We start from the raw sequence: 15,865 nt of genomic DNA, 5'->3' as shown, positions 1-15,865 counted from the left end.
ACCAAGGCATAGTAGGCTAGGGACCAAACGTGGTAAATGGGATGAGTATAGATGAATATTTGATAGCCAGCATAGACTCATGGGCAGAAGGAAGTGTTTAATGCTGTTTGATTATGTGACTGGGTATTCCGGCTAACTCTGGACAGCAGACTTAAGAATAAATGTTAAGTTTTAGAGGGTGTGTACAGTAGATGGTAACACAAGTAGATAGAGCGGTAAAGACGTAATGTGGTATGCTTGTCTTCACTGGTTGGGGCATCAAGTCGAAGAGTCAGGAAGTCATGTTGCAAGCTGCCCAAGCGAAATATGAGGTGCTGTTCCTCCAATTTCCGGTGGGCCTCACAATGGCACTGGAGGAGGCCCATGACAGAAAGGTCAGACTGAGAGTGGGAGGGGGAGTTGAAGTGCTCATCCACCGGGAGATCAGGTTGGTTAAGGTGGACTGAGCGAAGGTGTTGAGCGAAACGATCGCCGAGCCTGCGTTTGGTTTCGCCGATGTAAAGAAGTTGACATCTAGAGCAGCATACAATAGATGAGGTTGGAGGAGGTGCCGATGAAACTCTGTCTCACCTGGAAAGACTGTTTGGGTCCTTGGATGGAGTTGAGGGGGGAGGTAAAGGGACAGGTGTTCATCTCCTGCGGTTGCAGGGGAAAGTGCCCGGGGATGGGGTGGTTTGGGTAGGAAGGGACGAGTGGATCAGGGAGTTACGGAGGGAATGGTCTTTGCGGAACGCAGAAAGGGGAGGGGATGGGAAGACGTGGCCAGTAGTGGGGTCCCGTTGGAGGTGACGGAAATGTTGGAGGATGATTTGTTGGATACACTGGCTGATGGGGTGGAAGGTGAGAACGAGGGGGAATTGGAGGAACAGCACCTCATATTTCGCTTGGGCAGCTTGCAGCCCAGCGGTATGAACATTGAATTCTCCAACTTTAGATAGTTCCTCTGTCCCTCTCTTCCCCTCCCCCTTCCCAGTTCTCCCTCTACCTTCCTGTCTCCACCTATATCCTTCCTTTGTCCCGCTCCCCTGACATCAGTCTACAGAAGGGTCTCGACCCGAAACGTCGCCCATTCCTTCTCTCCTGAGATGCTGCCTGACCTGCTGAGTGTTACTCCAGCATTTTGTGAATAAATAGCTTCTATTTGTACCAGCATCTGCAGTTATTTTCCTACACTCTTCAAAAGATTAGCTCGCTCTCGCCTCCCCCTCCCCAGGACCTTTAACTAATGCGCTCCCCCGCCCGCCCGCCGGACTAATGCGCTCCCCCCCCCCCCCCGGGCCTTTAACTAATGCGCCCCCCCGGACCTTTAACTAATGCTCTCTCCCTCCCCCCCGGACCTTTGGGAAGAATGGGGGAGAGTGGGGTGCGGGCAGGGAGAGTGGGGTTAGGGGAGGGAGAGTGGGGGTAGGGGAGGGAGAGTGGGGGTAGGGGAGGGAGGTGGGGGCGAGTGGGGGGGGGGGCGGAGGGGGTATTAGGGGTGGGGAGGGGGAAATGGGGGTGGAGGCAGGGCTGGGGGAGTGGGGGTAGGGGAGGGGCAAGTGGGGTGGGTAGGGGGGGATGGAGTGGGTCAGTAGGGGGAGGAGGGGGATTGAGTGGGGGGGTTGAGGGTGCAACAATACAGGGGAGTCTTTGGGTCTAGGCCTCACTCAATCACACCCTCTCCCCTTCCCTGTCCCCCCTCTACAAGGAATGGGCCCAACGGGTCCACTTGGTCTAATAAGTATATAAAATTATGAGAGGCATGGCTCAGGTAGACAGTCAGAACATTTTTCTCAGGGTGGAAATGTCAAAGACTCGAGGGGATAATTTTAAGATATGAGGGGCAGATTATTTTTTTTTACATACATCGGGGTGGGTGCATGGAAGGCGCTGCCAGGAGTGATGGTGGAGACACATTCAATATGGCATTTAAGTGGATTTTAGATAGCCACGTGGGTATGCAGGGAATGTGGATCACGTACACATTTAACTTGGCATCAGGTTCAGACATTGCCGGCCGAAGGGCCTGTTCCTGTGCTGTATTGCTCTATGTTCCAAGAGTGAGCTGTTATTTCATTTCTACCTACTGAAAACATGGAGGAAGTAGATTCAAATCAAGACTCAAAGTAAAATTTGACAAATCGATTGCAGTTCCTGAGGCAACAAGAGAACAACCATGTTTGTTGCACTTTGAAAGAGCCGGCATCGACAACTCGGGATAAATAGTCTCATATTTTGTAATTTTGTAAGATTCATTTTAAGCCACACCAACAACTCCCAGTAAATAAATGGCCAAATCCTCAAAGTCAGACTCCAAGGTGGGATGAATGCAGGTAGATCAAGGGGGAACTTAAATAAATGAATTACAAATGAATAAAAGAGGAAATAAAATTCAACTAAGATCCTGCACTCTGCAGATATATATGAAGGCATTTACATTCAGTAAAACAGAACATATGCAAGAAAAAAACAGCAAACCAGGAAGAGGTTAAAGAGAGCACTGACCTTTATCCACTATGTCCCAAACTTCCACCTTCACAATGTCGTCAGTGGCTGCAATAACACAAAAGTTTTATGTTCACACTTGAATATAAACACTGAAACAGGCAACCCTAGCTCCAGATTAACCAAAGCCAGGGCAATAACCAATTATTGATAGCTTAACCACATCCCACATAGACGTCTGGACAATCTGACAGTCAGCCAAGACACAAGACAATATCACAAGAGGCTAACCAAACCCTGGAAAATAGGCAATAACAACATAGCACAGAGCCCAGAGCAGGGTGGCAGAATGGGAAACTAGCACATCTGTTGTCTCACAATGCCAGCCACATGGGCTTGATTCAGACCCGTGTGGAACACCCTGTGACAACGTGGGTGTCCTCCCACATCCCAGAGACACACAGGTCGTTAGGTTAATTGACCAATGTAAATTTTGCATATTGTATGGAGGAGTGGGTAGAATGAGGAGGGTTTATGGCATGTGGAAAAAGAAAGTAGGATTAGGGCAAATGGGTGCTTGATGGACAAACTAACCAAGGTCCAGACACAGGCTAACCTGGTCCAGGGCCCTAGGCAATAGCAGAAGAGACAAAGGGAGCTTCAAATGCTGAGCAGTTATAGTTCATAAGTTTAATCGTTACTTTGTCACATGTACCTAGATAATGAAATGCTCTGTTTTCCATATAATTCAGTAAAATCATACCATACATAAGCAAAAGAGTGCAACGATTGTACTGTAAAAAAAAGATTTCTTCTGAGGCAATACACAGTCACTACATTTCCGCAGCCATGTAAGCAAGCACTGGATAATAATGGGCCTGACTTAGCCATGCTCCGGCCATCAGATAATAATGGGATTGGCTAACTAAACCCAAGACTCCCAAAAATAACAGGACAGCTAACCTGTGCCCAGCAAACCAAGCCTCAGACACAAGGCAAAAATAAGACAGGCTAACTGAGCTCTAGATGACAGACAACAACTAGTCAGGATAACCAATCCCAGGACCCCAGACAATAAGGGAGACCAACCCAAACTGTGGTATGCAGTAGTTAATTTGCTGGGCTTGTAATTCAAAGCTAATAAGTAACTCAGAGTGCAATTTTAACCACCTGCGATTATTCTTGATATGCCAATCATGAAGCGCAATTCAATCAATTTTATCTAAAGTTTTGCAAATTTGGGGAAGAAATATACCAGGGAAAATCAAAACGAATGTATTGAATTATACAGCTGAGCAGCATTGGCCAGTGTATAATGGTTAGCACTTCACCATTGGCACCAGTATCCAGCAAGAGGGAATAGGATGACGTTCTTTGGATTCATTTCCATTAAATACAGTAAAGCTGAGCCTCAATCAGTTCAGCAGCAACGATACCTGGCACTCAAATCCACTTACTCAGATTATCTATATATATATTTATATCTATCTATCTTATTAAAAGTCAGATCTTGTGTATAAATGTATATGTATATATCTGTGATTTCGCTGATTTCGGCAAAACGGTGAACCGGAGCGCCACGATTTTTGCACCGCCTTCATCACCGCGCTGAACGCTGCTGGAAAATGATATTTTTATTTGATTCGGTCGCGTATTTTTTAAGTTACAGAGGTTTTAGTAAAAAAAATTAAAAACCCAGCCGTTTTTTCAATTGCCTTCAGCGTGTGACGTCAAAAAGCTCGCGCAACCCCCCTCCTACTGATTTATTGAAGGCTTTCAGCGTGGCGCTGCTGTGCGTCTGGGCTCACCTCTCCTCTCTCCCCTTGCTTCTCTCCTCTCTCCCACACCTGGGAGACAATCTCCCTGCTATCCCCCCCCCCCCCCCCCCCCCCGGAACTTTCACTGATGCGCTCCCCCCCCCCCCCCCCCCCCCCCGGGACTTGTTGGTGCTGGGGGCAAGAGAGAGTAGGGGAAAGGGGTGTGCTGGGGAAAGGGGGGAGAGTAAGAGTGTGTCTGGGGGAGAGAGAATGGTGGCGGGGTCTGAGAATGGGGACTGGGGAGGGGGACAACCGGGGTCGTCCGGAGGGGGCTTGGTGGTGGGGGAAATAGGGGTACTGGGAAAAGGGGAGGTCGTGGGGAAAGGGGGGGTGTGGGGAGAGTAAGATTGGGGTTGGGGGAGGAGAGAATGGGGAGTGTGGGAATGGGCCCAACTAGTATATGGGCCCAGCTAGTATATTACTAAAACTCTCATCTTGCATGTTTGTATGCATATTTGTTGTTTTGTCCACGAAATACAGCCAAAGGTACATGACAGCGCCACAATTTTATGCCCACCTTACTCACCATTGTCCTGGGGTGTGCAAATAGCAAGTTTTGTTCAAATTGGTGTTGTATTTTTAAAGTTATTGACATTTTAAATTAAAAAACCCTTTTGAACTTACCCTGGCCATCAGCCGCGTTCGACGTCACAATGGGACCCGCCCGAGTGACGGGAGTGGCGGCCAATGAGGGGAAGGGATGCCCGAGATGGCCGCTGGGGGCGGGACCCGCCCGAGTGAAGGGAGTGGCGGGCAATGAGGGGGGGTGGGTGAGGAGAGCTCTCCTGCTGCTGGCCACCCAGGGCCGGGGTGAATGGCTCCCTTTCCCCTTTCCTCCCCCCCTCAACCCCCTTAAAAGTGGGTACGGGCAGTTTTAAGGGGGTTGAGGGGGGGATGGAGTGGGTGAGTGTCGTTAGTTGGGGGAGGGTTGCCGGGCCGCAGGAGAGATTTGGACCCAACGAGTCCGAGCCCGGCTAGTTATTTCTAAAAATGGCTAGAACAGCAATCATTGATAAAAGACCAATATTTCACCAGGATACAGTATACTCATTGCAATACACACTTGCATTAGTGTAATAACAACAAAGTTCAGGCACAAAATTTACATTTATTATTCTTCTTGACTAATCATTTCCTGTAATGACACGCTTCACAACAAATGTTATGCATTTGTGAGATATTTAGAATGCTCCTTAAACCAGTGGCAGCTGGTACACATGGCAGTCATTGCTCTCTGATCAACAATTATTGAGAGCTTTACTTAGAAAATAATCCATGCCACTTCTGCACTCTGAGTACAGATGGGACATTATGGAGGAATTTTTCTCCCCCATCTAATGGAGTGCCAGACATGAGAATGTCCAACGGGACTGTTTATAGTCATCGTTGAAGGTGCACTTGAATTCAACCGGGAATGTTTGACGAGATGCTGTAAAGGAAGGTTATTTTCCACCTGAACTGTGCTCCTTTGAGGGAAAAGTAGAAAAGGGTTTCACTCCATGAAGTACCTGTAGTGAAATTATTTGCAGCTGGCAGTGATAGTGTTTTTTTGTATCTTCGGAGATAGGTACCCTCAGCAACATTTGATCCATATATTAATGAGGAATGGTTCTCCTGCACATTACAGCAGAGACACTGATACCTAGATGCTGTTCCAATTTCAAATTGCAATTGAGAAGGCTGCACATTCACTGGCTAAAGGTTCTCAGCTTTCCCAATTCCAATTTAACTTGGCCTTATAACACTGAAGATTTAAGAACTAAAACTTCCAAAGATTTGCATCTGAATCATTCCTCATTCACACTCTGCGTAGATGATAATGAACAATTGACCCTGTCTATTGCATTTTCTGAAAACTTACTTTTGTAACTCCAGTGAATGCTGGTGACTTGGATCTCCTGAGTTGGGATGTATTGTTCCCCAAACTTCTTGCCTTGCAGTCTGTGCCATAATGTTGTCTTTCCTGTATTCCGATCACCTCGAATCAATATTTTCACTAGAAAATCAGAAACATTAATTTGTTTATGCACAGAAACAGGCCCTTCAGCCCATCACGTCCATGTCGACCATGGCGCCAGTCCCATTTGCCAGTGTTTGCCCCATATCACTCCAAACCTTTTCTAACCCACCTCTAGCAGCTTGTTCCATATACCCACACCTTCTTGAATCTTTCCACTCTCATCTTAAACCCATGCACCTAGTTTTAGACTACACATACCCTAGGCCATCCTAGTGATTTTTCTCTCCAGGAAAAACAGTCCCAGCCTATCCAGTGTCTCTGTATAACCCGAGCCCTCCAGTCCCAACAACATCCTTGTGAATCTCTTCTGCGTCTTCTTTAGCTTAATATTAGTGTAACCAACATCTTGAGCAGCTATAACAGGAAGTACCAAAAAATGAAGGTGCCAAATGAAGTGTGCCATTTGCCTTCATCACCGTGTCGTTGCTTACAAAGAACTAGGTACTTGTACCCTCGGTCTCTGTTCTTCAACATTTCACAGGGCCCTAACATTCACTGTGTACCCCGTCTGATTTAACTTTCCAAAATTCACCACTGCAGCGCGTCTGAGTTAAATTCAATCGGCTATTTCTTTGCGCACTTTCTGAGAATAGCTGATGTAACGTTAGAAAACTTTACTGTCCATCACACCATCAATTTTGGTGCCACAATTAATCACCTGAAAAAAAACCGCTACCATACTCCAACCCATCAATCCAATTTTGTCTTCAGTTGGCTAGCACACCTTGGATCCCATGTGATTTAACCTTCTTAACCTGGGACAACGTGGGACCTTGTCAAAAGCGTTATTGAAGTCCAGGAAATATATGATAGGCTTTATGCTCCACAAATCATCATGTATACTTCTGCCTGATGGTAGGTGTTTCAGCAACAGAAGTGCAAACAGTTAAAGACCCAGGAGCAATACAAGGGTTGACGAAAGCGAATGAGGTCATGAGAAGTGCAAACGGAATGAGAGGAGGGGGTGTAAGATGGGAATAGGATAGAAACAGCAAAGAATTTGTGTACAACAATGCAGTACAGTGGCTATCTGGACAAGCCACACAGTACTGGGGGCTACAGATTTGTTCCTTTGTGACATCACCATAGCACTAACAATCACAGAGCTGTCTCTTTGATGTATGTAACACTGGAGTACTTTAGAAGTGGGTACAAGTTTATTCCTCAACAACACTGAAGCGGACAGGGATACTGGCGTGTACCTTCATTATACTGGAACAGAGATGGGTACAGATTTGCTTCTCGACAATAGGGTGTTCTTATGCATGAATCGCCAAAAGTCAACAGACAGGTGCAACAAGCAGTTAGGAAGTTAAACGGCACATTGGCCTTTATGGCAAGAGCATTGGAATAAAGTTTAGAGTTTAGAAACAGGGAAATAACGATACAAATTGTTCAGGTACCAAGGCCACATTTGGACAGACAAAAAACGGGTATTTTGTTTTCCGGCCACATATCTACATACGTGAAAAGGGGCCAGAAAACAAAAAAACATTTAACTTTTTAGAGGTGCGGGTATACCGTACTTGGGCATACTGTCCCAAAAATCAGCACTGTCTATAATACAGGGCCTGGTAATGTAGGAAAATAACTGCAGATGCTGGTACAAATCGAAGGTATCACAAAATGCTGGAGTAACTCAGCAGGCCAGGCAGCATCTCAGGAGAGAAGGAATGGGTGACGTTTCGTGTCGAGACCTTCTTCAGACTGATGTCAGGGGGGCGGGACAAAGGAAGGATATAGGTGGAGACAGGAAGATAGAGGGAGAACTGGGAAGGAGGAGAGGAAGAGAGGGACAGAGGAACTATTTAAAGTTGGACAAGTCAATGTTTATACCGCTGGGCTGCAAGCTGCCCAAGCGAAATATGCGGTGCTGTTCCTCCAATTTCCAGTGGGCCTCACTATGGCACTGGAGGAGGCCCATGGCAGAAACGTCAGACTGGGAGTGGGAGATGAAGTGCTCAGCCACTGGGAGATCAGGTTGGTTAAGGCGGACAGAGCGAAGGTGTTGAGCGAAACAATCGCCGAGCCTGCGTTTGGTTACGTCAATGTAAAGAAGTTGACATCTGGAGCAGTGGATACAATACCCTCACTAGATTTGTTCATCTCCAACTGCCGGCGTGACATTAACCGCCTCAAATTCTCCACTCCCCTGACTCACTCTAACCTCTCCCCTCCTGAACGTGCAGCCCTCCACTCACTCTGCAACAACCCTGACTTAGTCATCAAACCCGCTGACAAGGGAGGTGCTGTGGTAGACCTCTACCGGACCAAGGCCAGACAACTCTCAGACACCTCCTCCTACTTATCCTTGGACCATGACCCCACCGACCAGCACCAGACCTTAATCATCAACACCATCACGGACCTCACCATTTCCGGCACTCTACCCTCTAATGCCTCCAACCTTATCGTTCCCCAGCCCCACACGGCCCGATTTTACTTTCTACCTAAAATCCATAAACAGAACTGTCCCGGCAGACCCATTGTTTCTGCCTGTTCATGTCCCACCGAACTTATTTCCACCTACCTCGACTCCATCCTATCCCCCCCTGGTCAAATCCCTCCCCACCTACGTCCAAGACACCTCACATGCTCCCCGTCTCCTCGATAACTTCCGGTTTCCAGGCCCCCACTCCCTCATCTTTACCATGGATGTCCAGTCACTCTACACTTCCATCCCCCACAAGGATGGTCTTGAAGCCCTCCGTTTCTTCCCCGACCATAGAACCAGCCAATCCCCATCTACTAACACTCTCCTCCGCCTAGCAGAGCTGGTTCTTACCCGTAACAACTTCTCCTTTGACTCCTCCCACTTTCTCCAAACCAGAGGCGTAGCTATGGGCACTCGCATGGGCCCTAGCTATGCTTGCCTCTTTGTCGGGTATATCGAACAATCCCTGTTCCAGATTCACGCTGGCCACATCCCCGAACTCTACCTCCGCTACATCGACGACTGCATTGGTGCTACCTCTTGTACCCATGCAGAACTCACTGACTTCATACACTTCACTACCAATTTCCATCCTGCTCTTAAATATACTTGGACTATCTCCGACATCTCCCTACCGTTTCTGGACCTCACCATCTCCATCACAAGAGACAGACTAGTGATTACTATAAACCCACTGACTCGCACAGCTATCTGGACTACACTTCGTCCTACCCTGTCTCCTGCAAAAAGTATATCCCCTACTCCCAATTCCTCCGTCTACGCCGCATCTGCGCCCGGGATGAGGTGTTTCACACTAGGGCGTCAGAGATGTCCTCATTCTTCAGGAAACGGGGCTTCCCCTCTTCCATTATAGATGAGGCTCTCACTAGGGCCTCTTCCACATCCCGCAGCTCCGCTCTTGCTCCCCCTCCCCCCATTCGTAACAAGGACAGAATCCCCCTCGTTCTCACCTTCCACCCCATCAGCCAGCGTATCCAACAAATCATCCTCCAACATTTCCGTCACCTCCAACAGGACCCCACTACTGGCCACAATCTTCCCATTCCCTCCCCTTTCTGCGTTCCGCAGAGACCGTTCCCTCCATAACTCCCTGGTCCACTCGTCCCTTCCTACCCAAACCACCCCATCCCCGGGCACTTTCCCCTGCAAGCGCAGGAGATGCAACACCTGTCCCTTTACCTCCCCCCTCAACTCCATCCAAGGACCCAGTCTTTCCAGGTGAGACAGAGGTTCACCTGCACCTCCTCCAGCCTCATCTATTGTATCCGCTGATCTAGATGTCAACTTCTTTATATCGGCGAAACCAAACGGAGGCTCGCCGATCGTTTCGCTCAACACCTTCGCTCAGATCTCCCTCTATCTTCCTGTCTCCACCTATATCCTTCCTTTGTCCCGCCCCCCTGACATCAGTCTGAAGAAGGGTCTCGACCCAAAACGTCACCCATTCCTTCTCTCCTGAGATGTGCCTGACCTGCTGAGTTAGTCCAGCATTTTGTGATACCTTCCAGGGCCTGGTAATGATGCATACAGCCTATATAACACTGGAGTAGTATACTGTAGGGCACATCTGTGTCACAATGTAATACTGGGGTAAAGAGAGTGGTGGATTCAGCCTGTGCCACTGTAGAAACAGCAGTAGAGCACTGGCAAGTATAGCCTGCGCCACTGTGCAGGTCTGTAGAACATTGAACAGTAAAAGGGATACTAATTACAAATAGGCAAGAATTGTAGGAGAATACTTTGAGCTTTAATGACACCAATAATGATTGGAACAAAATTAGGATCAAGAGCAAAGTGGACAACTTGTTTCAAGAATTAACCAGACACTTTTAGATCTAGTGCTGGGGATGTGAAAGTGGGACAGAGATTAGATGACTATCAGGTTTTAGGCCACTTTCATTTCCACAATGGGGGAAAGGTAAGAAAATCAAAGCAAGAGCAAAAGGGATAGAAGAAAATAAACTAAATAATGCAGGTCAGGTTAGTATTTCCAGTGAGAACCTGGCTGAGTCTAATCAACCGTGCTGGAAAGGGCGCAGAGTGATTTACGAGGATGTTACCAGGACTAGAGAGCCTGAGGCACAGGGACAGTTGAACAGCCCAGGGCTTTATTCCTTGGAGCACAGCATGCTAAGGGGTGACATAGAGGTGTACAAAATCATGAGGGACATGGGTTGAACAAATGCAGTCTTTTTCCTCTGGGGGAAAAGAACCAGATTCCCCTGGAATCACGAACCAGAGGGCATAGGTTTAAAGAAAAAGAGGAAAGATTTAAATAGAAACCTGAGGGGCAACCTTTCCCACACAGAGGGTGGTTGGTATATGGAACGAGCTGCCAGATTAAGTAGTTGAGGCTGGTACTATAACAACATCTAAAATACATTTGGACAGGTACATGATAGGAAAGGTTGAAAGGGATTTGGGCTAATCGCAAACAAATGGGACTAGCTTGTATGGAGCATGTTGGTTGGCATGGACGATTTGGGCCAAAGGACTAGTTTCTGTACTGTGTGACTATGAGCTGAGAGGGTAGACACAAAATGCTGGAGTAACTCAGCAGGCCAGGCAGCATCTCCGGAGAGAAGGAATGGGTAACGTTTCGGGTCAAGACCCTTCTTCAGGCTATGAGTTGAGAAGGCAGGTGATAAGGAAAATATTACAAGCAAAGGGAAAGTATGAGACGAAATTGGCAGTTAACATAATACGGAATCCAAAAGCTTTCTATAGACATGCAAAAAGGTTGGAGAAGGGGTGGGGCTGGCTGTCAGGCATCTGAATGGATGTTATTACTGAAGAGGATGAGCTCAATCTCAATATGAACACAAGAAATGCTGGTGATGATTTAGGTAAGGGCTTTCCAGAAACTTCCAATTCTCTTTGGATACAAGGATCATGCCAATGGAATGGAAAATGGCAAATCTAACACCCTAGACTATAAAAGCATAAAAATACATATCTGGCAACTACACGTCAGTCAGTGTAAACACATGTGAGGAAGCTTCTGGCAACTACAATCAAGGAAAATACTAATAAACACTTGAAGAAGTTTGTTTTCCAAAAGGAGTCAGCTCACATTTGTTGAAGGCAAATCATATTTAATTAATTACATTTTTTTGTGATAAAGTCATAGACAAGGTTCAAGGCACAAGAGACTTCAGATGCTGGAATCTTGAGTAGTGCCAAGGAAGTCAGCGGACCAGGCAGCATCTGTGGAGGGAATGGACAGATGACGTTTAGGGTAAAGACTCTGTCAAACTTGGGTATCATCCTGGAGGATGGCAGGTGGTGTTCAAAGGGTCAATGCAGGATTACTGTTCATTTTGTCATATATATGTTTGTCTTTGACATGGAGGGCAATAATATTTCAAAATTTGAGGATGACACAAGAGTTAGAAGTATCATGTAAAGTGAGAAATAAAATAAAAGACATGAGAAGCTTGCAGAATAGGCAGATGGAGTTTAAGACAGACATTGGCAGAAAGAATAGGCAGATGGAGTTTAAGACAGACATTGGCAGAAAGAATAGGCAGAGGCGATATGGATAAAATGGCACCATTCTAAAAGAAGTGGTGACCCTGTCGATGAAAATGGCAGGACATGTTAGGAGAGTGGATGGTACAGAATGGATAGTAAAGTCCAATAGATTCTAGGAATCAAAAACAGAGGCAGAGTACATTAGCAAGGAAATGACATTGAAACTGGATTAAGCATTAGTTTGGCCATATCAAGATAACGGTGATAACTGCATTTCAGGACAGATGGGTGAGGGATGTCAGCTGCATTGTTAGACTAGATAAACTGACAATGCTCTTATGTTCAGTCTGAAGAAGGGTCTCGACCCGAAACGTCACCCATTCCTTCTCTCCCGAGATGCTGCCCGACCTGCTGAGTTACTCCAACATTTTGTGAATAAATCGATTTGTACCAGCATCTGCAGTTATTTTCTTATAATGCTCTTATGTTTATTTGTTCTGTTCTGTTCATGAGAACAATACAGATGGGGATAGGTTTCTTTGTATAACACTAGGGTAAAGTACTTGTGGAAACAGGTCCACTGCCACCTGACCCCCAGATATAGGTCAGCCTTCAAATAACATCGGGGAATAAAAGTCTCTGTATAACAAAGGCAATTCATATTGTGTCTAGGGTGCAGTATCAGTAGGTGCAGGTCTGTCTTTGTATACTACAAAGATATGGTATTGGGGGGCACGGTCAGTACCTATAATTCTGAGTTAAACCATTTGTTCTCTGTTCAGTGACAAATACATACCATTACATTGATAATGCTGGTTTAAACCAGCATCTGCAGTTCTTTCCTACACATCACATTGACAATGGCTGACTTGTACTCTTTGAATCATGTCATAAAGTATTTCAGCCTTAATATTATTTCATTAAATTACAAACAATCACAATATGGATAGCCACATTAAAAAAAACATGAGTGGTATTCTGCATTCAAACACCCTGTTGTCCTTTATCTCCACCTAGATCCCATTATGGTATATCAAAATTAGCAAATTGCTCCATCATATTCCAGATTTTTTTTGCCAGTGTCTGATTGACATTTAATTGGGTGTTGTCAGAACGTCCAACTTTTCAGCCAATGTGCAGCAATTAATTTTGCTGTTTTCAGAGTTGGAAAAAGCAATGTGAAGCCGATTGGCAGAAGTTTTGTCCCCTATGCTGACTGAGACTTATCCAAGCCAATGTAGCAAACAGAAAGCGAGTTTCCCATCAAAAGTACAACAGGCTGCAGAAGACCTCACTTGCACATATTACCGAAACCTCCAGACTCCTCCACCGGCAGACATTGTTATCTCCTGTGTCACTGCCACACAATCATCCTCTTAATCCTTGCCCCTAGGGCAAAGTCTCAAATCCTGGGACAAGCACCAGTCACACTCATTCATTTCTCCAACTCCCCTTACCAGTTGCCCACTGACTGGCCTGGCATGATTCCCCCTGGGTGTGTACATTTGTCTGTTGTCCTGAGCTAAACTAACCCTTGGCTCGTTGTCCCAGGCGTTGTTACATTTCCCTTTTATATCAACCATGCTCTTGGCTCAAAATGTGCCAGACCATCACCGCCAAATCCAATGCGCCTCGACCCAGCGCTTGACCACAGATTCCCGTCCTCGTGTGAACCGACGGGACAAGCAGCATCTCTGGAGAAGGAATGGGTGATGTTTCGGACCCAAAACGTCACCCATTCCTTCTCTCCAGAGATGCTGCCTGTCCCGCTGAGTTACTCCATCCAGCATTTTGTGTCTATCGTCGGTTTTAATCGGCATCTACAGTTAGTTTCCCACACCAGTGTTAACCGATATCTGAACCCCACCACCCCTGACCCCGCAGCCCCGGGGGTTCAGCACCTCCTCGGCATCAATCCCCGAGTCCAGCCCCCCGCCTCGGCCCCAGCCTGGCCCCGCTCACTGTTGTACTGCACTCCCTTGGCAAATCTCCGCTGTAGACTCTGGTTCATGCTCTGGAGCCCGGCCGGGATGATGCGGTCCCTGCCCGCGGCCTGCTCCGTGCCCACCAGCTTTTTCAGGGCCGAAAACATGGTAGCGGGGAGGCAGCCTCGACTCAGCAGCCGGGACCGAAGCCGAGGAGGAGCAACCCGAGCTCTGACTCCAAGAGCGGCACATCAACACGGCAGGCCCGGCGTCGCGGCTCGGGGGTGGGGAGCATAGCGCGCGTGCGCACTCAGTACCACCAGGCATCCAGTCGCGCACACACTACACACTACGCCTGCGCACTCAGCGCCACCCAGCATCCAGTCACACACTGCGCCTACCACCCAGCATCCAGTCACACACTGCGCATGCGTACTCAGCACCACACGGCATCCAGTCACACACTGCGTCTGCGCACTCAGCATCACACGGCATCAGTCACACACTGCGTCTGCGCACTCAGCACCACACGGCATCCAGTCTCACACACACACTGCGCCTGCGCACTCAGCACCACCCGGCATCCAGTCACACACTGCGCCTGCACACTCAGCATCCACCCGGCATCCAGTCACATACTGCGCCTGCGCACTCAGCACCACCCGGCATCCAGTCACACACTGCGCATGCGCACTCAGCACCACCCGGCATTCAGTCACACACTGCGCATGCGTACTCAGCACCACACGGCATCCAACGACACCCTGCGCCTGCGCACTCAGCGCGACCATACCTCCAGGCACACACTGCGCCTGCGCACTTACCCGGTATCCAGTCTCACACACACTGCGCCTGCGCGTCGCCGTCTCTGGAGTTGGGCTGCGCCCCTCCTGTACAACAGGCAACAGGTTTCGTTACTTTATCACATGTACCGAGGTACAGTGAACTGTCACTTTTGTATACAGTTCAGTACAAGTATCACTACACATGAACACTTCGACACGTCTTAGATAAGCATCTCAGCTACAGTACAGTTCTGCAGCTGGTTTCACAGTGGCTGCTTCGCCAACAGCCTGCCTCATCAGTCTGAAGAAGAGTCTCGACCCGAAACGTCACCCATTCCTTCTCTCCCGAGATGCTGCCTGACCTGCTGAGTTACTCTAGCATTTTGTGAATAAATCGATTTGTACCAGCATCTGCAGTTATTTTCTTATATCATCCTTTTTCTTCTTTGTTGTTTTATAGTATGTGTTAAATGTATGTTTTAGTGTTCTTTAGCTTGTTTTATATGGGGGAAGTTGGGGGAAACTTTTTAAATCTCTTAACTCACGGAGATGCAACCTTTTCCATATCGTATCCGTCTGGACTTGATTAACATCTTCAGCATTCTTTCACAATTTGTGGATGTTGCAATTGTTCATACAAAATCAAATTTTGCTTTGTAACTTTGTCAGTGCCGTAGGTGGCTGCTATTTGTCTACATTGGGTATTCAAGCAAAGAATTTCACTGTGCCTAGTCACATGACAATAAAGTATTCCATTCCAAATATACGAATCTGTGTATTTATTTAATAAAATTATCGATTGATCTGGTTCAACGATTTCCCGCTGCGTGCAAATCTGATGGCCGCTCACACCCGCGCAGGCAGACAACAGCATAAAACATAATGACTTGGAAATAAAACATATTTGTAAAACTGCTGGTTATTTAAAATAGAAAAGATAAGCTGCTGGAAAAACACAGCAGGTC

The 15,865-nt window shown here is 47.2% G+C and overlaps 1 protein-coding gene across 2 annotated transcripts in view; it reads right to left on the bottom strand.

Annotated features, from left to right (window-relative positions):
• LOC144608521 (rab-like protein 6) overlaps positions 1-14,439 on the bottom strand; it is a 59,698-nt gene extending 45,259 nt beyond the window's left edge. Inside the window, exons 1-3 of one of the 2 annotated variants that reach the window (XM_078426402.1) lie at positions 14,153-14,439; positions 6,103-6,237; positions 2,485-2,532 (exon numbers count right to left, since the gene is read on the bottom strand). In XM_078426402.1, coding sequence (XP_078282528.1) covers positions 2,485-2,532; positions 6,103-6,237; positions 14,153-14,282 — 313 coding nt within the window. In that variant the 5' untranslated portion in view covers positions 14,283-14,439. The remainder of the gene's footprint in view (positions 1-2,484; positions 2,533-6,102; positions 6,238-14,152) is intronic. The other variant, XM_078426401.1, reaches the window with a different exon arrangement.
• Between the last annotated feature and the right edge of the window lie 1,426 nt (positions 14,440-15,865).

Source organism: Rhinoraja longicauda, chromosome 31 (assembly GCF_053455715.1).
Source record: "Rhinoraja longicauda isolate Sanriku21f chromosome 31, sRhiLon1.1, whole genome shotgun sequence".
In the NCBI taxonomy this organism is placed as follows: Eukaryota; Metazoa; Chordata; class Chondrichthyes; order Rajiformes; family Arhynchobatidae; genus Rhinoraja; species Rhinoraja longicauda.
This window is presented reverse-complemented; position numbering and strand designations above follow the sequence as displayed.